General features: G+C 40.8%; 1 protein-coding gene across 2 annotated transcripts in view; it reads right to left on the bottom strand.

Moving 5' to 3' along the window:
• The window catches only part of pde4d (phosphodiesterase 4D, cAMP-specific), a 185,473-nt gene that overhangs the window by 142,725 nt on the left and 17,268 nt on the right, over nt 1-25,480 (bottom strand). The window contains exon 2 of one of the 2 annotated variants that reach the window (XM_034234814.1): nt 21,649-21,875. In XM_034234814.1, coding sequence (XP_034090705.1) covers nt 21,649-21,875 — 227 coding nt within the window. Of the gene's footprint in view, nt 1-13,053; nt 13,353-21,648; nt 21,876-25,480 lie in introns of those variants that run through there. The other variant, XM_034234813.1, reaches the window with a different exon arrangement.

Here is a 25,480-nt window from a genome sequence, read left to right as displayed (position 1 = left end):
TTCTACATAGATGAAGACATGTGCCCAGTTAGCACGGTTAGCAACCAGGGGTTTAAGCAACTGGTTAACACTATGGACAAGCGTTACTCGATGCCATCTCGGCATCATTTCACCAGTTATGCACTGCCTGCCCTATATGACAAATGCCGTGGGGAAGTTGAAAAATATGTGGCTTCAGCAGATTACTTTGCAGTTGAATTATACTTGAAGTTCAGGGTAATAAACTGTTACAAAGATACTGTTAAAAAAATGTTTTAAATGTTTTTTAATAGTTCAATAAATGGATGTTTTCAAAGTCAATGAATAATCGTATTTAATAATCGTGATATCAATATTGACCGAAATAATCGTGATTATGATTTTTGCCATAATCGAGCAGCCCTAAGCACTAGTAGTGTTCAAAAGCTTCAAAGGGCAACTTTACATTTTAAATGCTGCATATTTTTCAATAAAGTGAGCTCCCAGTTAAGCTCTTGATTAAAATTACTTTTGACAAGAACTTTGTCATATTGTTCAACACTCCACAAATAATCTCCCTATACTCCTCTTTCCTGCACTCTGTTCACTCTCCTCAAATCACCCTCATGAGATCTCATCACTAATGAAATCAGCACACCCCAACTACTGTAGCTATGGCGACTATGTCCCAAATGAGCACCGTGAACTTCCGTGAAAGCATTAAGGGAAATTGCAGGCAGATTATATTTCACCTCAATACAGGACATATCTCTTTCCAACCTAATAAATCCAATTAATGCTCAACTGGCCCTGAAGTTGTGCTGTGCATATTCACAGCCCAAGTGAAGGCGGGGAAGTCATTGTCAACATTTAGTCTACTGGGGACTCAAAGGTTGCACTGGTTTCCTCAGGTTTTCCATCCTTATTACTCCCACTCTATAAGATTGGCAGGTAGGGACTAGTTTCCATCTACTCTGAAAAGCTGCTGAAGGTGTGCTGTCGAGACACCGTCTGTGAAAGGTGAAAGCGACAGTCATTACTTAGCGGTTTTTAGACCCTACTTTCCGTGGGAGTGACATTGACATTTGTGATGTTTATGGCAAAATATTCGTCTTTGGATTCAGACTTCACAAGGCATGGCTCAGACTGATCAAATTGTTGTCATGGACATTTAAAGTCATAGCCCAGACAGAAGTGAGTATTAATGCAGATGGCCAATGTTAAACTCAACAAGAAACTCAGGCAGAGAGACAGTCAGCGTGCCACAACTGGGCCAGGAGAGACACTTTGCATATGGAGCCTGTTGCAATGCAAGATTTAAAATGAACAGACGGATCCGTTAATAGCAGCAAAGAGGATGGAAGAGTAGAATAGCGGCTAATAGAGGTCAACAGTAACAGACACAACAGGACCACTAAGCTGCAGTGGGTGTTTCTGACTATTGTTCAGACACTTCTGAATGTATGTGACAGCGGGTAGTGGAACCGTATAACCTAAAAGGAAAGACCAAAAGCACCAATGCAAAAAGAAAAAACTGGCCATTTTTGCATGCTCATGACAAGTTAAAGGAATAGCACTCAACCCAAAATATTTTTAATACAAAATATTCATCCTGTGTGGGCTTGGAAGTAGGAGTAGTTTAAGAAGTTTCCGAGGAGTTTGACACTTCTTCCGAGACACCTTTCAACTTTACTGCAAGGGTTTAGTCAATTAAATGTTTCTACCATAGATAACGAAATACCAGAGCTACAATATCATATATATATTTTCTCAGCTAATACAAAGTGTTTTTGAGAGTATTACTTCGAAAAATACAGTCCAGGTTTACCCAACATTTACAATAATGATGTGGAAGAAAAAAAATGTGTCCACATCATTATATATATGGTGTAGCTCAGTCATTCTCAAGGTGATAACCAAAGCAGACCTGGATAATGTACAGCTTCACAGTCTCTATGTTGATGCAAAAACAAAGATCGCTACACAATCTGAACATTTCTACTAATGGCTCTGTAATGGAAGCCATTAAGACCAGCCCCTCTACTCTTTCCCATGGGTCTGCTACAAAATCCATCAGCTGTTAATAAGCAAATGGTTCTGGGCTGATTTATTCGATAGTCAAATCCCCACAGTAACATGAAGTCATCTCATAAGACACATTCTTAAACTGCTACTCCACCTAAAATGTTTTCAATATCAAAGATACTCACCCTGCAGGCTTGTAAATGCTCAGTTAAGCATTTCACCTTGAATTCATGTCAGGTACAGTGGATTACCCCTAAAAGAAAAGAAAACTCCTGACGCACAATCCACTTTTGTTCTGTCCATTATTATGTTCAGCAGAATTTCTTACTCAATTTTGGAAAGTATTTAATAAATATGAATAAACAAGCTTTATTTGCAGCCTGCCGGTTTGGTTTTAACAGCTGATTTAATATGACGCATGGCAAATTGCTTTTCTAACACAGTAAATCCACAGGAACAATGCTGACCCCTACATTATTTATGCATGTCATCAGTTGGGCGTGTTTTCCAAAATAATTCAACATTATTCTTGCCATTATCAAGAAACCCTACTCTGTACCTCGCACCTTTTTGTATCGTCTTTCCTCAATTTCTGCTTTTTCCATTCATGCAATGTAGCACATATTCTTTTATCAATATGTTCAGGACCAATCTGCTGAAAAGGGAAGGGGGATCCATAGATAGAAACAACAAGTGTGACAACAAAAGAGATGCAGAAAAAGACAAAAGGGAAAATGGAGGGAGAAGATGAAAGCAAGGGAGTTACTATTGTCAGTATGTGCACAAACCAATGCTGTTATTCGTGTTTGCGTCAGTGAGTCAGGAGATGGAAAAGAATATATGTCTCAAGAGAATGCACTGATTGAAAGAGAAAGAAAGACAATTGACAAAGGAAGAAAAGGAAAATCAATAGCTGAGGGAAATAATCTGAGAAACCAAGTACCATGCATGGGACTGACAGTTCCCACAACGCTTTATTAGAAATACTGCTCTTGTTCGTGAAACCTTGTTACTTGCTATCAGGATGTTTATTGTCAGCAGAATTATGTTTGCAGGTGGTTAGTATTAGACGACGGCCCATTGGTTGCAACCCAATTGCAGCCATGTGATATTACTGGATGGGAGGAAATGCATTGCTCAGTAATGCGTGTACTTGTCAGCATGCCATTGAAAAATGACATGAACTGTTTGTTTTTCCCTTTTCAATATCACTCCTGCCCGCTCATACTGATAATAAATACCAATACCTCCACAAAGAATCTGATCACCAGCACAACATCTGTCTATCCAATCTTAAAGGTAAAAAGAGACATACAGTATGTCCTTCAATGTATTCCTTACTAATTAACCATTAAAAGATGTAAACTGAAAACTGAAAATTAGGCAGCTCAATACAACATTATTATTATCTTTATTAAAACACATACCTACTCATGTATGGCATACTGTAGACAATGTTTTACATTGCAGTAGTTCATGACTTTTTGAAAACAAGTTTAGCAATTATTAATATAAGTAGATGCAATAGAGTTCTTCCCTAACAAGACCATGTGTCTTTTAATAATTAATGCTGTCAATAAATGAATGTGTTCTTAGTTCGATACACAGATTTCATACAGATAACCTGACAGAAACAATCAATAATTCATGCGTCTGTACGGTGGTCTTTATCAAAGCTACCAGCAGTCTGTAGACCAGAGCAGTCACTAGCACAGCTAGAGTTTTTATCCCCCTGTTGAGTGTAATGTGATCAGCACAGCCTGCCAAGAGCTCAGGGAATCACCCAGCATCAAGCAGGCAGTCTAGAGAGGCTTTGGCTCGTAGCCGTTTCCAAGGCTGTCCTTCAAAATGGATTCCATGGATGTTATTAGCCTGGCCCTAGCAGATGACCAGTGAGGAAAGGCAAGCCAGATGAAAGCAATGAAAAAAAAGCCTGTTCCTGCTGATAATTATATGGCCAATCTTCCCTGATTGAAATACGCTGTTGGAGCTCTGTTTTGTATTTGAGATATCCCTATTTCTGAAGCAATAATGTTTTCCTAGAGGCAGTCGTAATCACTGGCCTGCAGTTCCAGTTATCACATTGGACAAATATGTTCCCTAAGCAGCCCACTTTGTGTGTCTTACAGCAGTGCTGCACCACAAGAGATTTGTCCAAAATAAGTTAGGAATAAAATGTTCAACAGTATCTGCTTTTACTCCTGCAAGATTGTATTTGTTCCCTTTTTATGCAGTTGTGATTGAGAGTAGTTGGGTCATTTAATGATCAGAGAACTGTCTGTAATAACTTGAGAACACAGAAAGCTATTTCTGCTACCATTTTATATGATGTGACACTGAGATTGATAGCAACCTTTAAGCCAGATTTGTCATTGCATGCTTCACAAAGAAGCATCAGAATAGGGGTGCAACAACTAATCGACTTAATCGATTAAAATCGATTACCAATTAGTTGCCAACTAATTCAGTCGTCGATTCGTTGGTGACGTCATCACATGTGTTTTACGCGCCGTTAAGCTCCAACGTTATTGGTCTTTGTATCGGTACTGGAGACATTTAAAAAATATATGTCATGTATTATTGCTACAAAAACATTATATCGCCGTCTTAGTGTCGCCAACTCGTTTCTAATATGCAAAAAGACAAACAAATGCGTCTATGATGTATTTTCGATCAGACGAGATCTCTCTCCCCGTCTGTGTGCGAGGGCGCGGGGCAGTTTACACACACGCAGCTGCTACATGCAGCAACACACGGAGGAGATGGCGGAGAGAACGCGCTCCAAGGTGTGGTTAAACTTTACCCGTCTCGATGTGGAGAATGCTCGTTACCAAAAGTGCAATAAGAGTTTAGCATGTAAGGGCGGTAACACAGGCAATTTGTCTAAACATTTATCAAAAGTGCTCCACATCCAGACGGAGGAATGCACCGGGTTCGACTGTCTTTCTAGCAGCTCTGTAGCCCCATCCACGAGTAACGTTTCCACGTCAGGTGTTATGTATGCTAGCAGCAACACACGGAGTTAACTACATGATACAAACATGGGTTAATGATTAGAGGAAACTGAGTTATTTATTTTGTTAAAGTTTCAGCTATTCTGTTTACAATTCTGTCATCACATTATTTAATACGATTTGTTAAAACATTGTTGTTTCTTTTGACGTGAAATAGTATTTATTTTATTTAAATAAAAAGCAATGTTAGTTTTGTAAACAATTTGTTTAGTTAATTTAATAATATGTATTTTTGAATCAAGTATTCATCTTTATTGTCTTCATTGTTAGTTTCCACATGCCTAAAACAACCTCAAGCTAAATCTAAAAGTTGATGGCTAAATAAGAGCGCTTGAGAAATTGTGCAAGGCATACAGTAATAGTCCGAATAGTCGATTAATCGTTTCATTAATCGATAGATTAATCGATTATCAAATTAGTCGTTTGTTGCAGCCCTACATCAGAAGCTGCTAAACTTTCACTGCCGTGGCAAAAATATACAAGGCAACCATGATGTGTATGTATGAAGCATGCTTTTACCGCCACAACATTTACCAAGATTTTTAAACCTTTAGGCGTAGGACTAAAACAATAAAGTTTAAGTAAATTACTAAAAAAACATTGTTGCAAATTGTTCAGAAAATGCTTTCTTTGGCACTAAGGTGCACTGTATGCGTTTATTTTAGAGCAGGGGTTCTCAAAGTGCGGCCCGCGGGCCAATTGCGGCCCTCGGAAATGTTTCTGGCGGCCCGCGATAGTTAATGTGACACGCTGAAATGCATGCGTTATATTTTAATCCTCCATGGTTGTATCTAGTAAGAATTAGAATGAGTAGCTTTCCAGCGGTATCTCCTGTGAGACTGTAACCAGGGCACAGCAGCCAATATGGCCGCTCAAAGCAGCTTGACTTTACACTGTGTGGGATTGGTGGATTTGTGTGTCCGTCAAGGAAATCTCGGCCGGCAGCCATCATGGTCTGAAATGACCAATGGACATCGAGAAATCACTAATGGCCTACCCACCAAGTAAAAAAAACATAAACCACGTGTCTCCCATCAGTTTCCTTTAGTGAGGAGAGAGAGAGAGAGACAGATAAAATGGCTAAAAAAAACGTTACAGTTGCCGACTTCGCTAGAGATTTTTTTCGCTAGCAGCAGTGAAGATAGAGCCTCAGAACCTGAAGTCTTCGACTCTTCTGAAGAAGAAGAATACAAAGACAACAACAAGGATCCATTTGGACATGGGTAAGTGTAAATATTACAGTAATAGTGTACTGGCAATGTGTGGGGAATACCGCGAAAATGAACAATAGGTTTATTGATATATATTTGTTATCGATAGTCATTAACTTTTTATTGGGACAAAATAGACTCTTCATTAGCAAACGTTTACTCTGTGTTAACATTACTTTGGTGTGTAAAAGTGAGATTACATGTGTAGATGATTAAATTAATCATTTATTCGTCCCACAACGGAGACATTTACAGTGACATGTCAGTGATTCCCACAGCATGTTAATACTTTGGGGGGCCCCCAAAGTATAATGGCTCCCCCCAAAGTATAATTTGTGTGTTTTTTGTTTTTTTTTACTCAGTGAGCACTCATTTGCATTTGCATTGGTGGCAATGAGTGCTCAGTGAGTAAAAAAAACTTAAAAAACCATAAATTATACTTTGGGGGGAGCCACCCATAAATTATACTTTGGGGGGAGCCATTATACTGGTAAACAGCCTCTATGGGCGCGAGTCCAGACCCACTTTTGGAATCAAATGATGACGTCAGTGGGATTATCTCCTTTATCAACTCCTAAGCATCCCCGGGACAACATCACTAGCCCCGCCCCTAAAAAGGTGTGAACTTGAGCCAATCAAGGACTACTACTACTAGGTCGTCCTTAGACGAGTTTGCCAACGGGTTCGCCAATCCTCACGGTCCTCCATACACCCGGCCAGCTCTGTGGAGCTTTCCACCCCCACATCCTTCCTCAGCACCTCCACGTATGTTGGCGTGGGGCGCCCTCTTGGTCGGTGCCCGTGTGTTGGCTCCCAGAGTACTAACTTGCCAGCTGGAAGTTCCTGGTGTCGATGGCAGTGACCTGCACATTTCAGTTTCCTGGATGCCACCTTGTCACTCAGCCTGGGTAGCCCACCAGGACTAGCCCCGCTCCTAAATTTCACCAGTTTGTATATAGTTAAAATAAAGTTATCCGGTGATTAACGATCAGATACCAGTGTGGAGTTTTCTGTCTTAAATTTGATATAGATCATGTTCTTTGTTGGTTTGTGAGGATGTTCATACACACTTGGGTAAGATGTGTGTGTGAAAGAAGACCACAAAAAACAGCAGTGACTGCTCTCAGCTGTTTAACACTTAAAGACCTAGACACCATCACCAGTTGTAGGTTGTCTGAAGTGCAGTGTTACTATGAAAATTCACTAGAATGCAGGAATTGAGAAAACAAATCTCAACATTTTTCACGGGGGGGGGGCCCGCAAATCAACCCCCCCCCCCCCAGTCGTTCCCCCAAAGTATATTTCATTTCTGCGGGAATCACTGCATGTTTTTGCCATCGATTATTTTATCATACTGTTCTGTACAGATGAGACTTTGTCATAGATTTATTTATATGTGTGCCTGTTATTATTTTACCGTCCTGTACAGATGAGACTTTGTAATCAGATGTAGCCTATGTGTGTCTGTGATTTTATACTGAATGTAAAGTAACTGGAAATACCTGGACCAGCAGACCATCATCAATACAGCTGCCTCCACCTCCATCTGCCACCAGGTCAAGATACACCTCAGCACAAAGGCTCGACCACAGCCATCACCTTCAACCCAGCCAGCAAGGAGGTCTCGTGGAGGTCTCGTATAGCACTTGTACACCCCACCTACACAGCAGCCCATGCACCATCACCCCCACCTACACAGCAGCCAGACCCACTGTCTTGGAAGACAGACAAAGACCTTGACACTGTCTTGACATTTATAATGAATAGTTGGTTGAAAGTTCTGATGTTCAATATTGTAAATAGTGAGATTTTCCAGTTTCTTATATTTATATAAATAGTTGGTTGAAAAAAACATATTTATAATAAATTGTTGGTTGAAAAAAAAAAGGTTGAATGCTCAATTTGTATTTGTACACATCACATGAACCTTGGTATGTAATATGAAGTCATTATTGAGTCCTAATGTATCTCAGTCCCTGCTGTGGTGAAAGTAGAGTGATAAACACCTATTTTACTCAAAATTTTAATTTAATGTTTTTCATTTTAAACATGAATAACACATTTATATACAGTGTAATTCAAATATTACACTGCTTTTGTGATCCTAGGACTTAACCAAATCTAAAACACCAAAACAATTCGATCACATGAGTAAATTTGTGTTTTCACAAGAGTTTTGAAGATTTTCCAAAAATCGGATTTCACATTTTAAGCTTTTGAGCTACTTATCTCATCAAACAGTGCTCCAAGGTGAGTAATATGTATATATAGCAAGACCAGAGATTGTCCTGAACATTTTGATATTTAACACATGGGGTGCCATGTTAGAAGAAATACATTTAAAAAGGTGATTTAAGAAAACATCTAAAAATCGAGAAAATACCCTTAGACTCCAGAGGGTTAAGAATGGTAAAACTGCGCCCCCTGGGTTGTGATTCCTAAATTATGAATGACAGCTTGTGGAAAGTTTGCTAGACTACTGGTTGCATGGCAACTAGGCATCTCGCGAGTTGCGGTAATTGGTTAGTACAATAAAGAAAGGATTTGTTTTTGAATTATTTTGTGTTCCGTTTTTTCTTGAGCGGCCCTCAATCCAATATTGGGTACCTAAATTGGCCCTCACCCATCAAAACTTTGAGAACCCCTGCTTTAGAGTATTGTATGTTATTTAAAAGAGGTCTATTGGGTCTTATTTTCAATTTTATGAAGCAATAAAAAGTATTTGTTATCTGATTTGAATATTTATACAATAAATCATCTAGAATACAAGGTCAGTGTTCTATGGTGCACTCTGGTGTTATAGATGCAGGTACGGACATTTTTTGAACAGAGTTTAACATAAAGCAGGTCATTTCATGATGGAATTATAAGACACTGACAGGAAGATTGACTGAAATAGGGACTGTACACTGGCTAATGGTTCCTGAGTAGCTGTCAAGTGGCATGGATTTGTATGGTTTCCCATGAGTGTTTTGTGTCATATTTCCTCCACAAAGGAATCGAATATAACCATATTCCATCCATTACTACGCATGCATTTGTTTCGTGTGTATGCATGTGGGAAACCTATCCCAGATGCATCAAAAACTTGACGTGGGGGAGAAATCTAATCCCTTCCTCATGCAGAAACTCAGTATATATAGCTGTATATAAAACAAATAAAGTTTCTGGATTCAATACGAGTCTTTTCAGTATTGATATTAATTGTACATCTACAACCACGATACTATTATAAACATATCAGGACGTTTCGATAAGGATCAAGGCTGCAGCACTACCCCCTAATAACAAATTCCAAATGACTTTTTTGCTCTTTTTTGCTGTGGCTTTACTCCGTGTTTGACCAAAATGTACTTCCCTTAAACTGTCTGCATCAATGACTTGCACTTGCTCCTGTTTCAAAGCCAAGGTAAGTCAAACAACTCGCCTAAGGAACATTTCCAATTCATCATATTTGTTCCTCCTGAATGAACGGGTCAATAAGACCCAGACAAGGCGCTGCATTCACATAATTATCAACTCTGCCAGCCTTTCATACTGTGACAGTAACCACAGAAGAACATCTCACAATTTTAAAACATTACCCGAGCCGCATTGTGTGTGATGCTGATCTCTGTTGATTAAAAGTTTAGCATGTGTTCATAAACATGTTCTGGAAATGTTTCACATGCCTGGGAGTATAGCCATACAGTAGATGTGTATCGTGCCAGTTCTGTAGCAATATATGCAGTATGACTGCAAGTATGGCTGTGGTTATATATAGCCAAGTACCAAATAGCATTTTCTGACTCGCTCACTAACACCCTTAGGATCTAATGACACAGCCGGGGGTTATGCTTCATACTGGCTAAAAACCTCACTGCCAAGTTCCAGTAGTCAGTCACAGTAGGAGGAGGACTGGCGGAAGGAAAATCAACGGCTGTTAAAAACAGCATAGTAGGGGCGAGCAAGGGTACGTTTTCCAATCTGCTGCTCCTGAGGAGAGAAATTGTCCAAGCGGAGAACCTTCCAACCCTTCTCTTTACAAGCTCTATCTTTTTTTGTTTTGGTGTTCACTTGTCCAAACAGTATATCATCCAATCTTACATTTGATTTGACAGAGACAACAAAAGTCATGATCCTTCTCTTCAGTGACAGATAAAGAAGCCCCCCATGGCAGGGACGGGCAAGCAGCTGGAGAGAAATGGGAAGCTTGCCATCTCCTCTTCAAAGGATGCTCCAGATTCATGCTGAGGTCTCACAGACGCCTTGAACAGCGCCCAGGCCTAGCCTACATTGTGACACATTTGGGTGATGTGTTTTACCTTGGGGCTGCTGGACCTTGGCACACCAGGCGCTCAGGCACACACAGCCACATCCATGGTCATCTGGGGGAAAGATGTGCTGTCTCTCTCCATATGCATGATTGACGTCAGCTGTATGTTGAGCAAGTAGCTGGCTCATGTTATTATTCTCCTACAGGGGACATACCCCTAGAAGTTGTTTCTATCTGTCTGTTACACTCATTAAATAAGTCTTGTTTATCTTACTTCCAGCATAAACATGATTTCAATGCCAAGATTTCTATATGAAGAAATGTGACTTGATCCCTTGTTGGTTGGAAAAGTCAATTAAACGTTGAGCCTTAATGTGAACACAAGCTAAAGCGCCACCTTTATATTTAAATGCTTAAACGATTTCAGTATAGAGAAAAAATAGCTGTCTTTCTTGCAAAATCTGTCAAAGGCCTTTAAATCCAACGCCAAGGGGGAAGATTCTGGTATTTGATCAACACAATTAATAAGGGAATGTGCCAAACACTGTTGTTTTTATGACAACGGATTATAAATGTTACAAATGTGTCACTTCCTTATCTTACTAAGGTGCTATTTTTAAGGTTTCAGTGGAATGTTATTTACACCAAAAGAAAATACTTGAGTAACTCTGAGATAGAGCTGCATCCCTTTACTATACACACTTTGACTGCAGCTGTTCTGCTTTCACACAACAGCTGCTGCTCCTATTGTCTTGCAATATGTTGTGCATCGCGTAATCACTTGCTTTGTTATTGTGGACAATGATCAGAGTAGTTTGCTAGTCCCAAAGGCAGGAGAGGTTGAAATAAGAATAACACTATCGACCAACTGCAAATGATGGTGTGCTGGGATCATGGTGTAAAAGGGGTCAAATTTGATTTTGCCTGCTGTTAGTGTTCCTGAATATGTGCTGGAGTGAAATGTGCCTCTTACATAATTAGCCTCCTGTGCACAATTTGATTTGTTTGGGTTAATCTATGTGCAATTGCCCCCCTGAAGCAAATCAGAAAAAAGTGTTTGAATAATCTTGAATGTGGTTGAATTACATGAACATTTCCAGTTCAATCTTTGTTGGAATACATTATGAATTCAATGCAACATTTTAACATCACATGGGTGTTTTAGTCCAGCACACCACTTTGCAATGTCACTTCCATCTGTGCTCTCATCGCTCGCTCCCTCCCTCTCTTTCTCTCTGGCTTCTTCTCCATGTGACTGTTCTGCCACTGTGATAGGGACCATTCTGTCGACCATGCAAGCCACTGTGCAGTCTTGAGTTGACTGCTCCTACAGACTGCACTCATATCTACAACCACTTCTTTTTTTTAAAGAAAGAAACTAGCAAGCCATTTGACAAAAGATTACATCTGCAACAATCACTCAAGCTAGGGATCTGAGGTGACCTTCTCAGATTTCAATTCAGTTTGTCTTTGTTTTCTCCTTCCTTCCCAGAACCAGTGAGTAATTAGAGCAGAAACATTTCCCCACACATCCGGGCTGTCAGTGTGCAAAGCTGCTTTTGTGCCTGTCTTTATGCAGGTAGCCTTCACTAAAACTGTTATTACTGCACAAATCACAGCTGTCATTTTATCGTATCAACTCTGATAAATCCTGAGGTGCAAGCAATGTCTAAAGAGACAGCACTTGTCATACATGCACTAACATTATCCAAGTAGTCATTTGTAGTGAGTCAGATTACTGTGAGGTTAATTTCAGGGAATGTGGTCATCTTGCATTAGTGATGATGTAAAGCCCTCCTATTGTATCGCTTTCCCTCATACACAGCAGAGAGTAATTTCACTGACAAACAGAAACACTAGGCTACCCAATGATCCCAAAGCTCAGTGGTATTAATCGCTAGAACCTCATTTAACACTATTTAAAAAAGGTATAAAGGGACTGAATAATCCCTGTGACCTGCATCTGGTTCACGCCTACCTTTAATTTCCATCAGTATCTGTTCTCATTCTAGTGCATCTCTTCATGTGCCACATATAGTTCCCTCACGATAGATATGAACATAAAAACAATAAGATAACTGTGTTTACCAAGACTCCTATTGATTTTGAACAAATGCATGCATATTCTTCTTTTCGGGCTGACACATCTTTCTGACCTAATTTGAACAGTCAACCGTATGCGCCAGTGAACTCTTTTATTCTAAAAACATCTAAGTTATTAGATGGCATGTGTATAGGTGTGAAAAAAGCATACACAATTCTAAAGTGAAGATCATTTTGCGACTATATTGCATTGTTTTTTTTACCTTGGATTTACCCACCATGTACTTTATCCATCCTTTCTTTCTTTCATAGTGTGCGCTACATAGTAAATGTTTTCGCCAGAGCGAGACAAAAAGTGATCTTATACAGAAGTCAAGCATAGGCTTAACCAAAAAATGTTTTAACCTGCTCAAAGTTAGGACTCAAAACGAGGCAAAAATACTTATCCGCTCTCGCGCGTCTGTCATGCACACAACGCCCATCTTCATCGAGAGGAATTAGAAGGACACACAAGACGAACAAAAGCGGTTTTCCTCTTTGCCCTTACCGTCGAAGACCTTGAAACGACGACGGCCACGACATCCTGGATTTCTTCAGCCCGGGTCGGTGCCCCGTGTCCACAGCGTAAGTCCGGTCCATGTTCCTCGGCTTGAGGTATCTCTCCGTGTCCGAAAAGCCTCTTTGTCTCACGCGGTCGTTCTTGCGCACTACCAGCGCGTGGTGGAGTGGAGAGAGCGCGGGCTGGTTCTGCTGCCTCCACAGATGTTTCGGTGCCTTCGCACTAACGCCGGTTCCGCCGCCGGTGGCCAACGTCGCCGTGCCCACTTTCCCGCCGGCAGGGTCCATCCTCCTCTCAACGTTGCTTCGTAAATATTTTTGTAAAATAAATATAAACACTTTAAATTCAAATTGAATGACTTTGAGGTGGATGTGGGAGGGGGGCCGGGGGGGTTAACACCACTCCGAGTAAAAGTGTGTTTTTAGAAACCAAAAAAATACTCCGAATGCAACATTATAAACATTTAAGTAATAGAAACAACTTTTAGTTACTCTTGGTGATTTCCGTCCAGTTTGAGTTTTCGGGCTCACGTATTGAGTTAAACTCCATCAACTTTATCCTCAGTGCCCTGCAGAAACACATCGCACAGAGCCACACATTAATCCATTTACACATCACGAGGGAGACCTAGAACTACGGTGTAGAGGGGAGAAGTGTCCCAGACAGAGCTGCGAGGAGGAACTCAGTTTGGTCCGGTTTCCAAATGTTCCCCGCGTTCTCCGTACACGCCCATCTCAGCAAGGTGCTTTTGTTGCTGCGACGGTAACAGCTATCCAGGACAGTCCACACAGGCGAAGAGTGTCCCCACAATGTCATGCAAACCCCCGCGGCTCTGGTTAACTGAGCCCACGATGTACGTGAAACCATGCGGACATGACAACATCCAACAATGTCCTTCTCCTCAAGTCCCCTGGAAGGAACAGGCTGCGACGGGATATAGGGAGCACAGTGATACATAAACATGAGGGACCCACCCAAAGCACCTCCCCTAAAATCATCCAGGAGTGAAGAGCAGGAGATGGGAGTGGGCAGAGAGTCAGGTGGCCAAATCATATAACAACAACCTATGTTATTATAGACCAATAAAGATTGCAGCTTCTCACAAAATTATCAGTTTGTTGAAGAAGTGGACATACACTTGATAGAATTAAACATATGAGAAGGTATCAGTAAGAACGGGCATTAAAGACACAGCAGGTAAAAAAGCTCACCTTGACAGTACATGTTACAGAAGGTCAGTATGTGCCCGTGATCAGGGTTCGAGTTATAAACTGAGCTCTATGGGGGTCTTTCAAACTAACGCGTGCGCGCGTGCATAATGTATTGCGCACCTTGGAGGTGCAGACTCCAAGTCTCATTAAACATGCTGGAGCTGAGTTCTGCAACTTTCTTCGGAAGCACTTCTTTTAGTTTGAGCTCCACTATTTCAACAGCTCGTTTATGAGCAATAGAGTCGCGGTGTATGTAAAACAAATCCGCAACTGCTTCTGCACAGGGCTACTCACATTGGTCCAGGCATCCGCCAAATGCGTTCCATATTTTTTCTCCGAAAGTAAGAGAGTCTTGGCTTCCTTACAGACGAGGCATCCAAGACCACCCTCCTTTGAAAACAGCCAGGGGTTTCTTTCTTTCCAGGATCTCCACTGATTGTGTCCCCAGTTAAGTGGCGGTCCTTCTGTAGCAGTACCTCCTGCCTCCTCATGCCGCTCCGCTTCGGAACTTTCTACGTGTGTGCAGCTGCTGGTCCCACATTCAACAGCATCAGGTCCGCTAGCAAAGACAGCATCCTCCGTAGCAGCAAGGTTAGTGCTAGCTGTCACGCTAGCAGGTACATTTTGGTTGTCAAAAGCTGTTTTTTGTTTCTTTGTGAGAAAACCAAAACTAGCCAGGCTTGTAGACCCAGTCGGCGGCAGTGGCCTTTTTTTGGGTGGCATGGTAATCGTCTGCTAGCCTACGGTACTCGTAGTATGTATGTGTGTATCTTGTAAATATATTTGAATGTCTGTTGATATAACGGTTCATTCTTCGGGCGCGCGCAGCACGTTCACAGCCTCACAGGCATAGATTGCGCAATATTTTATTGCGCACCTTAGAGGTGAAGTGCAGGCATATTGTCATTCAAGAGAGAATACGATGCGTAGTTATTTTGGAAAACATTGTTTTGTTTGCCTATTTACCTCGTTAACGTAAATAATACTCATTACATTGAAAAATGCATTATTTGTGATCAAAATAATGGTTGTTGGTAATGTATATTAGCGACCCCCACAGATGTTTGATTTCACTGGGTCCGGTGGGAGCTCAGGCCCCTCCTTATGGGAGCTCAGCTCACATTGGCTCCCACGTAACTCGAACCCTGCCCGTGATGTATGTGGGGTAGAGGAGAGCGCAAACATGAAGCCATCCTAAACCTCTCCTACTCTGTTACGTTTGTCATCACTTCCAGGGAAAGTGGTCTGATGTCTTTGCTTTCTCTCTCACTCGCCTTGCTGCTCAGGCCCATTACTCTGGTAGCTAACAAGTGAGGGGAATGCAATCGTGTCTGCTTACAAGGCAGACGTTTTTTCATCTCAGAAATAAGGTAACTTGTAAACAGAAGTGACAGGTAAATGAGATGGTGGCAGGACAGTGCACAGAGAAATACGAGTATTCCTTTCATGAACACATGAGAAGTTTGTGTTGGTCCACCTTCACTTACAGAGGGAAACCATATTCCCCACAGCGATGCACTGATGCAACAGCAGAACTGAATACCGCACATACAGAGACATTGAACTGAAACCTAATTTGTAAACTAATCACATTTAGGTTTGATTATTTCTAAACAAGGTTATTGGGAAGATCATATCTCATCATGCAGCTGGAGTCAACTTTAACAAACAAAGTACCGGACGGGTAACTTTCTACACTGCACACCTTCCAAATATGTTTGCCACTGGATTTAATAATTTTGAAACCTCCATCTTGTTGACATGTCAATATGTCAGTAGTAAACACAACATGAGAGCTTCTAGCCATAAGAAGGACTTAGTCACCATGATAAAAAATACAATATCCTTATTATATTGATATATATTATCTTCAGTTTGAGTTTATATTCATACTATAAGGCAGTTCATTATTTTTTTCTCATTTTTGTGAAAAAAATGGTGAATTAGAATTTCATATTGCACTAATGGGAAAATGACTGAGATAACTATTAATGTTTCAGATAATTAGTTTTTCCCCAGTAAATATACGTACGATAAATATAGGTATCGGAATTGAGATGTCGAAGTTGGTATCAGGAAAGAAAGAAGTTGTACCTATACATACTTATTTATAATCTGCATGCATGGGTTTCGAAAAAATAAACCAAGATAAAAAGTGAATTTTCAATTGATCCCTGACAGAATCCACATGACTCTTAACATTACAATGTTTATGTTTACTGCAGGAACATTTATTTAGTAATGTACTGAGTTTTGATTCAGCATGGAACCAATATTAAAGAAAATGTGTTGATATTGGCCAAGACTTGGACAGTATAAATGAATATCTTTAAACATTTTCACAAATTAATAAGATTATAAACATCTGTTGGTCAGTGACAATGTATATGTTTTGCAATGAGTTGTGCTCCTCCGTGAGCATTGTCAGTCATGCAATTATAGGGTTTCTCTTGAATCATACTTTTATTCATTTATGTAAACAGAACAAAACATGTTGTATGTTATTCGTAGCACCAACCAATCAGGCTCTCTTTAGACTTGCATCTACCGGCACAATCAATGTTTATGAATTTTGAGGCACTGATGGCATTCAATTATGTGTAATCTGTGCCTTTGCTATATATATATATTCAGCAAAAGTCACCATACTAAGTGCCTGCTAGTCACTGGGGAGAGACAAAGACATAGCACTGGAATTGTTTAATGGTCAGAATCATTGCTTGTTATTCCCGATATGAGAGCATCTAATGCAGCGTTTCTCAAAGTGTGGGACGAGCCCCACTGGTGGGGCGCAGAGATGTGATAGGTGGGTCGCGAATGGACGCGATGAACGGGAGATTATAATTATTTTTATTTTTTTTGAACCTCAGGTCCTCGCGGGCGGTGGTGGACTGTTAGAGCCGGAGACTCGCGACTTTCATAGTGCCGCTGCGCCGGAGCCTCGCAACGGATGCGGCGGCGCTGTGAAAGTCCACGGCCCACCTATACCAGAGCCAGCAGCCCACCAACGGCAGCGGCCCACCAACGGCAGCGGCCCACCAACGGCAGCGGCCCACCAACGGCAGCGGCCCACCAACGGCAGCGGCCCACCAACGGCAGCGGCCCACCAACGGCAGCGGCCCACCGGGAAAAGTCCCGAATCTCCCGATGGCAATCCGAGCCTGCTCACACACACAACTGAAACCAAAATCATTTACAGACGTATGTAAAAATCTCTCATACACACATGTGAAACGCTCTCACACACACACACACAACAGCATTGTAGTCGGGAAGAAAAGCAATGTGGAGCGGCACCTCACCACTTCATAAGGAGTTTAACCGTGACACTTTTCGAAATCCCATTTGTGTCCCCACATTTTACAAATAGGCCTATGTTTATTATTATTTTTTAACGCAAGCCGTTATCACCACGGAGGAGCACACAGCCTCTATGAGCGAACGAGAGAGAGAGAGAGAGAGAGAGAGAGAGAGAGAGAGAGAGAGAGAGAGAGAGAGAGAGAGAGAGAGAGAGAGAGAGAACACACCTTTATCTATTTAATATAGCCTAGTTGTACAAAATAAAGTAAGAAATCATTCCAATGTGTACTATAGGACAGTAAACAGTTTAAAAGGGGAGTGATTAGTAATGCATAAATAAAAAGAAAGAATGCTAACTAGGTAACATAAGATAAGAATAAACCAGTTTAAATGATTTGTTATTGGTTGTGATCATATTATAAAAATGTATAAAGATTGAAAAATATACAGCTCTCTTTCATCTGAGTGTTGAAAGCTGTATCCATACATTCATTTTGTGCTCAAAGTGCACCAGATTGATGCATTTAACTTTAACATGTAAAAACAAATCTTCCTGGGGGTGCATGCCCCCGGACCCCACTAGAGGATGTGAGGTCCACCCCCAAATAAAGCAGGTTAAAATAATTGAATTGCATACATTTTCTTTTAGTAAACGGGTCCCAGACCCAAACTGCACACAAAGGTTAAAGGTAAGCCTATAATAATGTTAAAATGTGCTAAATATATACACTGCAAATAAAAATAAAAGAGGAGTAAAAGTAGCTCACGACTTGTTTTATTTTTTGAAAGTAGCTCTCGTCCTAAAAAAGGTTGGAGACCCCTGTTATAGAATGATACATTTGACAATTTTAAGCTTGGCCTACCATTTTATTGGAGCGATGAGGAACAGGTGGGGCTTGAAAAGGCCCACCTGTTCAAAGTGGGGAATGACAGAAAAAGTTTGAGAACCACTGGTCTAATGGAAACAGTGCACTACTCTGTTCTACTTCTTGGCCCATGGATTAATACTGCAGACAGTCTCATTATGCCTCATACAAAGTTAATGTCGCTAAATTTTCCAAAAAGTTGCAATTGGACCATTGAGTGCAGCATGCTTTTCATCCTTAATGGTTTACAACCGTATATGTCTTCCTCACCGCTGTGCTGAATTATAGATGAATTAAGCATGAAGCAAAGTTAAGATGTATAGCCTTTATTCCTATCTCCCCATCACCCATTTTTCTCCCTAGAGTTCAGTCTTTTTTAAACTGCATATACATAGTATTTTCAGTTTATGAAAGCAGTCAATCTTGCTTGATGATGGAACATGACTGATTGTTTAGGAGGTAGGTTCATTTTGAAGTCAGAGGGTTGTCAAAATGTTGTAGAGCATAAACTATATTACACATAAAAGCTGCAGGCAACAGTATGTGACAAAAAAAAGTAGCTTTTGAATAAAAAAAGCAATGACACAATTCAAAATCGTCAACAAAAATGTCTCAAGTCGCAGACACAGTCTAGCCTTTGTCTTCCTTCAAATAACCCAATACTTATCCAGCCAATGTTACAGTTTTCAAAGAGGGGAGAAGAAGCGCACACTTGGGAAATAGTTTGCCCTTTTTTAAAGTTCTCATTTAAGTTTCCTGACAATTTTTCAGAGAGAAAGGGCAGTCTCTTCATCTAATGCCTGACACTTTATGGCATTATCACATTCAATTATTCAGTATTGACTATGTTTCATCCTATTGGTTAGCCGTTTCTGTCAGTGATTCAGAAGACACTGTTGTGAGAAATGTAGAAGTTCGACACACATGGCTGCAGAAAATGAAGTTGGAGTCAAAAGGTTCTTGATATTAAAACACTCATTTTGAAGCAGCAGAATCTATTTCCGCACTGCTCTGCATCAGAGTGGCCATGAAAATTGTTCTTGCTGCCTGATAATGTAATTCAGAACTAAGTAAGCTTTTCTTGTTTCCCTCTAAAGAAGTCAATACCACTTTCTTCTTTAAAGTCTCTCCCCAACGCCTTCTAACATATTCTCTAATTAAAGCCCTTTTAACAAGCTAGTCCATATTAGAAAGCTGTACCTCAGTTCTTTAGTCTCTAAAGAAAGAGGAAAAGAGAAGGAATAGGGACAAGACAGGAACATTAAGGGGACAGAGGATGCATTTATTTCTCATCTGCCACATGCCAAGCATTTGAACTATGTTATGGGGGTAGCATGGTGCTGATGATTGAGAGACAGAGCTGTTTGAAGCATGCCATCATGATCAAAGACAAATCATTGGAGTACCACTTTCTATTTGATTGATGAGTGAACTCCCATCTGTTTACATGTACAACACTAAACCTTCTCCATTGCACTACTGTCTTTGATACAGCTGTTTTTTCCTAGTCTCCCGTCAGAGACAAGACTGTTGGAGACTTGTAGAATGTCTCTGGCAAACCTCATTTCATTTTAAACCTCTCTGATACATTATGCAGCATTTTCAGGATAGGTTGTGATAGTATTTCTCAGTTGTTGTATGGATTGGTCATGCTTTCCAAGCGTGAGATACTGTGAATGCACACAAATAATACTGACCGATTCTCAAATACTGTTTGTGTTCTTTCTGTGTCATAAATAAAAGCATTTCCACTGCCTCTGGAACTAAATCCTTAAGGTCTTCTGCACCTATAATATGCTAAAGAAACATTTCAAATGCAAAGATTGAATATACCTACAGTTGAAAAGAAAATGATAAATAAATTACATATATCATTGGTACTGTATCAATCAATCAATCAATCAATCAATCAATCAATGTTTATTTATATAGCCCAATATCACAAATGTTACATTTGTCTCAGTGGTCTTCACAGTTTGTACAGAATATCAGTATGAGAATACGACACCTGTCTGTGAAAAACTTCCAGAGAAAACCCACAGTTTAAAGGGAAAAATGGGAGAAACCTCAGGGAGAGCAACAGAGGAGGGATCCCTCTCCCAGGACGGACAGACGTGCAATAGATGCCGTGTGTATTGTATACTGTATTGTACTATATGTGAAAATATATTAGGAAAAGGTTTTTCAAAAACAAGAAGGGACACATCTTTAATGCAGTCGTCTGAGAGGTTGCTTTTATCTTGTGCATCATGTTTTTAAATGGTGAATAACATTCGCCCATGAGTCACACTAAGAGCATGTAGCCAGTCAGAGATTATTTAAATACTAATGGTTTGCATGTTATTAGTCTACAACACCCCAGGCAATACTGTCAACTATTTTCCAACACATACCTTTATTTTTAAGCAGCCAACAGTTTCTGTTAATTTCACTATGGTTTCTAACCCAATTTGAAGAAAATAGAGAGTTGGGTGGGGTTGGTAATCCATAACCATCAACATTCTGTCCTCGTTAAAAAGGTATTTTCTGTTTCACTGTGGGGTTTTTTAAGTGATCATGTGACAGCATTTGTTGTCTGAGTACATTTGGAAAATAAAAAAATAGTTGGCTGGACAACGTTTGGTATGAAACAGTGTAACCTGCATAAGAATAGTCTAAGAGCAAAATGAAGACTGTCTTAACACAATGGACCAGTCTTAAATGTATTTGTGAAGTATGGTTGTCACAATGCCTTTGAGCAGCTGACTATTACAAATTGCAAACTGGCCCAGTACACCTTAAATAGTCCATTGCAAAAACACCATAACTCCGACAAGAAATAAAGGTGATGAAATGGTAACGATGATGGATTGCAAGTTTAGAGTCTCTTTAAGCAGATTTGAATATGCTATTAACATTTATGAGGAGAACAAGCACAGAACCTCAAACCATGCAGTGCTTTTGATTGCAACATGTTAACTACAGACAATTTGTAGGGATAAAAAAACACTGCAGAGCCTTCAGTAAATGTTTAAACACACATTTGAACATGTAAGCATAGTGTCAGGTAATTAGCAAGGGATGTGTCCTCAGTCAATTCAGGCAGCCTCTGTATTGATTGCACCACTCCACTCTGCTCTGATTACCCATTCCACTAAAATACATTTTGTAGTGAAAGGGGACACGCACTCACACACACACACACACACACACAAAGGTAGTCCTACCTGCTGGTGTCAGCGGAGGTGATGGCGATGAGTGGTGGGGTGCGTAGCAGCAGTGTTGTGGGCCGTGTAGGAACTGTGTCTGAGTCGGACTTGCGATCACAATAATACTGCTCGGCCAGTCTAAAGGCCAAAGGGGGCAACTGGATCGTCCGGCAAGACAGCCTCCGTACCAAGTAGGGCTCCATGCAGGTGACTGGCTCCGGGGAATCGGATGAATCACCGTACACCTGGATGAAGAGAAACTAATTGTAGTTGAATTCAAAGAAAATATAGACCGCATCAGAATATTAGTGCATGCAGACATTTTTCATAGAACTTCTACTAAGGGGGTGGCTGTAGCTCAATTTGTGTGAACTGGCGGCCCAAAGTGTGTGTTTGTGCCTTAGTGCGTGCATGCATGTGTAAAATAACAACTGGTGAAAAGATGCAGTTCCCAACATGTTTGGAGGAGTATATTTTCTTTAAGCATATTAAGCATATTAACAGCCAGACCTTATAAGGAAAGTGGCCAGTAAATGTTTTTTGTCCATGCAGCGTTCAGTTATTAAATTGGTCCAAGCCGTGCAATACGTTTTGGTTGGAGGGTAACAAGTGCAATAACATTCTTTATTTGATATAGCCATAAAAGGCCATTGTTACAAACATATGTTGTACGTTTTATCTTTCTGTTTTAGCACATATTTGCCTTATCTGCTTTAAAGTAAAATGTTCTTCTAGTTATGAAGAAACCATTTTCTAATTAAGAAGCACCTAGCTGCAGCAGTGATACATTGTGTTGAACAACACAGGATTATAATGAACTGACTTTGTGTTTTAGGAAATATGTCCCTTAAAGGACAACTCAATTCCATTCCTTGTGGAGAATGGCTGAACCAACACAGCACACATTTAAATGTAAGTATGTAGTGGCGTAGAACATGTGTTGGTAAATATGTTACTTTGTTACATCTGTTATCACCAAAAATGTGTTCCGTGAAAGTAAAGCAAGTTCATAATTAGATGGACATCGTGAGGTATTTATTTTCGGTACAGTTTATGTTGAAACCGTTAGAGAGAGTGGCACACTTGTTAGCCTGTTCTATTCTTCTTTGTTTTCCGAAGCCGTGGCTTGGAAGCATACTTGCTTCGTTTCTGAAGGAAGTGACTTGGAAGTACGCGACTACCAAGACAGCATCCTCGAGATTGAGAAACGGCCTGGGTGTTTCTCAATCTCGAGTAAAGCTGCTCCAGAGCCACTATTTCAAGCATACTACGTCATTGAGTGTCGCCGAAGTATACTGTTCCAATGTCCAGCATACTTGGAATTCTACCGAGCCCGGCGTACTTCGTTTGGAGACATTTCGAGGCTGCACATGTGTAGACTCCGCGGTTTTCAAATCCCCACAATGCTTTGCGCACGGACCAATTTCCCCATATCTGTGGCGGAAAATGTAAGGAGTGGCCTCTCATATGATGCACACCTGCACACTTGCTAGCCTGTTCCACTCTTTGTTTTCCGAATGCCAGGAAGTATTCTTGCCTCGCTTCTGAAGCAAGTGACTCGGAAGACATGTGCTACCAAGCAAGCGTACTCGCGATTGAGAAAAACCCACTGTCCGCTCCTCGCAGCAGCGAGCCGCGCAACGTCCCGCGCAACGTCCCGCGCAACGTCCTGCGCAACGTCCCGCCAACACGGCACCCAGACCCCACGCAGCATTCTCATCTGTTTGACTGGTGTCATTTTCTGGTTGCTAACACCATTGAAACACATAATCACTGATGTTCCGCTGTAACGGTGGTAGACTCATCAGAACATAGTGCGCGAGCTGACCAATCAGAGCACAGTGGGCTCACAGGGAGGGGGGGGGGCAGTAGCTCCAACAAGCCGTTTAGGACAGAGAGTGAACACATACTATACAGAGATGCTGTATGAGAAACCAATGTGAGTTTTGAAAATTGCACAATGTAAATCTATTTTAGTAGACCTCAACAATGGAATTATGATCAGTAGAAATGGCCATGACATGGGACCTTTAATGTATATCACATTTCTTTATTCATCACATTATTGATTAATGAGAGAATAATATGAAATGCCTCATGTGGAAAATCAGCAGTTTTTTTAGATAAGACTATTAGGCTTTTTAGAAGGAATGTGACGTCTAGTGTACGAGATGTGCTAAGACAGAGAAAGAAAATGATGAGTTACTCTCACTGTTGAGTTCAAACAGAAAGCTCTAGAAAGAAACGAAACTCCATGTCGAAATGACACATCACACAGAGGTCAGTATCTGAAGGCTGAGACTGTGTAGGTTTGAGGTTAGACCAGTGTGATGGGATATAAAGTCATCCTGGAGGAAAGACATCAGATGGTCAATGAACCATGAAGTAGTTCCTGGAAAAGTGTATTGTGCTGCGGTAAAGGCAGAAGCACAGACTCTACCTTAAAAAAAACACTGCTTTAGGTCTCCTACATTATAGTTGGATGTTTCACTGAATATATGGACCTGGAAATCCATTAGGAGATAACAATCTAATTTTGACAAAGACTAAACACATTGCTTAATGCAAATGACTATATTAATATGCAAATTGTTGTTTTGCTTTCTTTGAATTGGCCTCAAGCACAAAAGGCCTTTTTCCGCCTGAACAAATAACACACCGAAGACTCCGGACAAAAGTGGATTACAAGACGCTCAATATTCTGTTTCTTTGGCGCACTGTCCTTGGGGAAAGCTCAGAGGTGATCGGTTATTTACATGGGAGTTAGGAGCTACCTCCCATGTAAGGTTATACCGGTAACAATTACACTCCACATAGCTCTTTTAAATGGGCCAACCCTTTTACATTACTACTGTACATTTCCTTTATACACACCCATCTCAGATATATATAGCAAAGTTTACGTTTCATCCCACCTACAGTGATGCATGTGTTGCCTCCAAGTTCCCATCAATAACTGCTTTCTACAAAAGAGGGTTCGATTTTGACTCTTTGCTTCATATCAACCCCCCACATCTCACTACTGCTGCTCTATCAATTCAAAGACAAGAAATCCATAAAATATGAAGGCAATATCACAAATACATTATTAAAAAAAAATCACAAAATAACAAAAGCAGGGGCAAATTAAATAAATTTGGCCTGTGCCGCAGATTTTCATACATTGGATTAATTTGCTGTGCCGAGCAGAGCTGCTCAATGTGCGCATGGCCTGGGGCAGCCTGCTGGATAAAAACACCTATTTGCCCTCCAGGTGCAAACTAATAAATTATCCTGGCAGTTTGCCGTATACTCTGTCCTTTACAGCTTTGTACAGTGTGTGTGTGTGTGTGGTGTGTGTGTGTGTGTGTGTGTGTGTGTGTGTGTGTGTGTGTGTGTGTGTGTGTGTGTGTGTGTGTGTGTGTGTGTGTGTGTGTGTGTGTGTGTGTGTGTGTGTGTGTGTGTGTGTGTGTGTGTGTGTGTGTGTGTGTGTGTGTGTGTGTGTGTGTGTGTTTCCCCATATCTCTCCTTCATGACTGTTCTGCTTTCCCCTCCATTGTTCAACAAAAGACCTCGCCCCCGCCCCACCTTGTCCTCCCCTGCATCCATCAAGATGCCAATCATCATCCAGGAAGCCATGGAGCCTTTCATGCCTACATAATTACCTGTATTAGCCTTGTTGCTGCAGACGGTGGCTTTCAGACGAAGAGGGAGCCAACATGATTAACCCTCACTTTTCATCATGGTAGAGTAGAGGAATGATGGATATTCACAGACTTCTAAACATCGTATGTAATGGTCTCCTTTGCTCTTTCTGTTACTCTTACAGCAGCGTTTCTCAAAGTGTGGGGTGTAATTTATTGAAGAAAAT

The sequence above is a fragment of the Gymnodraco acuticeps genome, unplaced genomic scaffold, assembly GCF_902827175.1.
Source record: "Gymnodraco acuticeps unplaced genomic scaffold, fGymAcu1.1, whole genome shotgun sequence".
Taxonomy (NCBI): domain Eukaryota; kingdom Metazoa; phylum Chordata; class Actinopteri; order Perciformes; family Bathydraconidae; genus Gymnodraco; species Gymnodraco acuticeps.
Note: the sequence above shows the minus strand (reverse complement) of the source record. Positions and strands in the feature narration are given on the sequence as shown.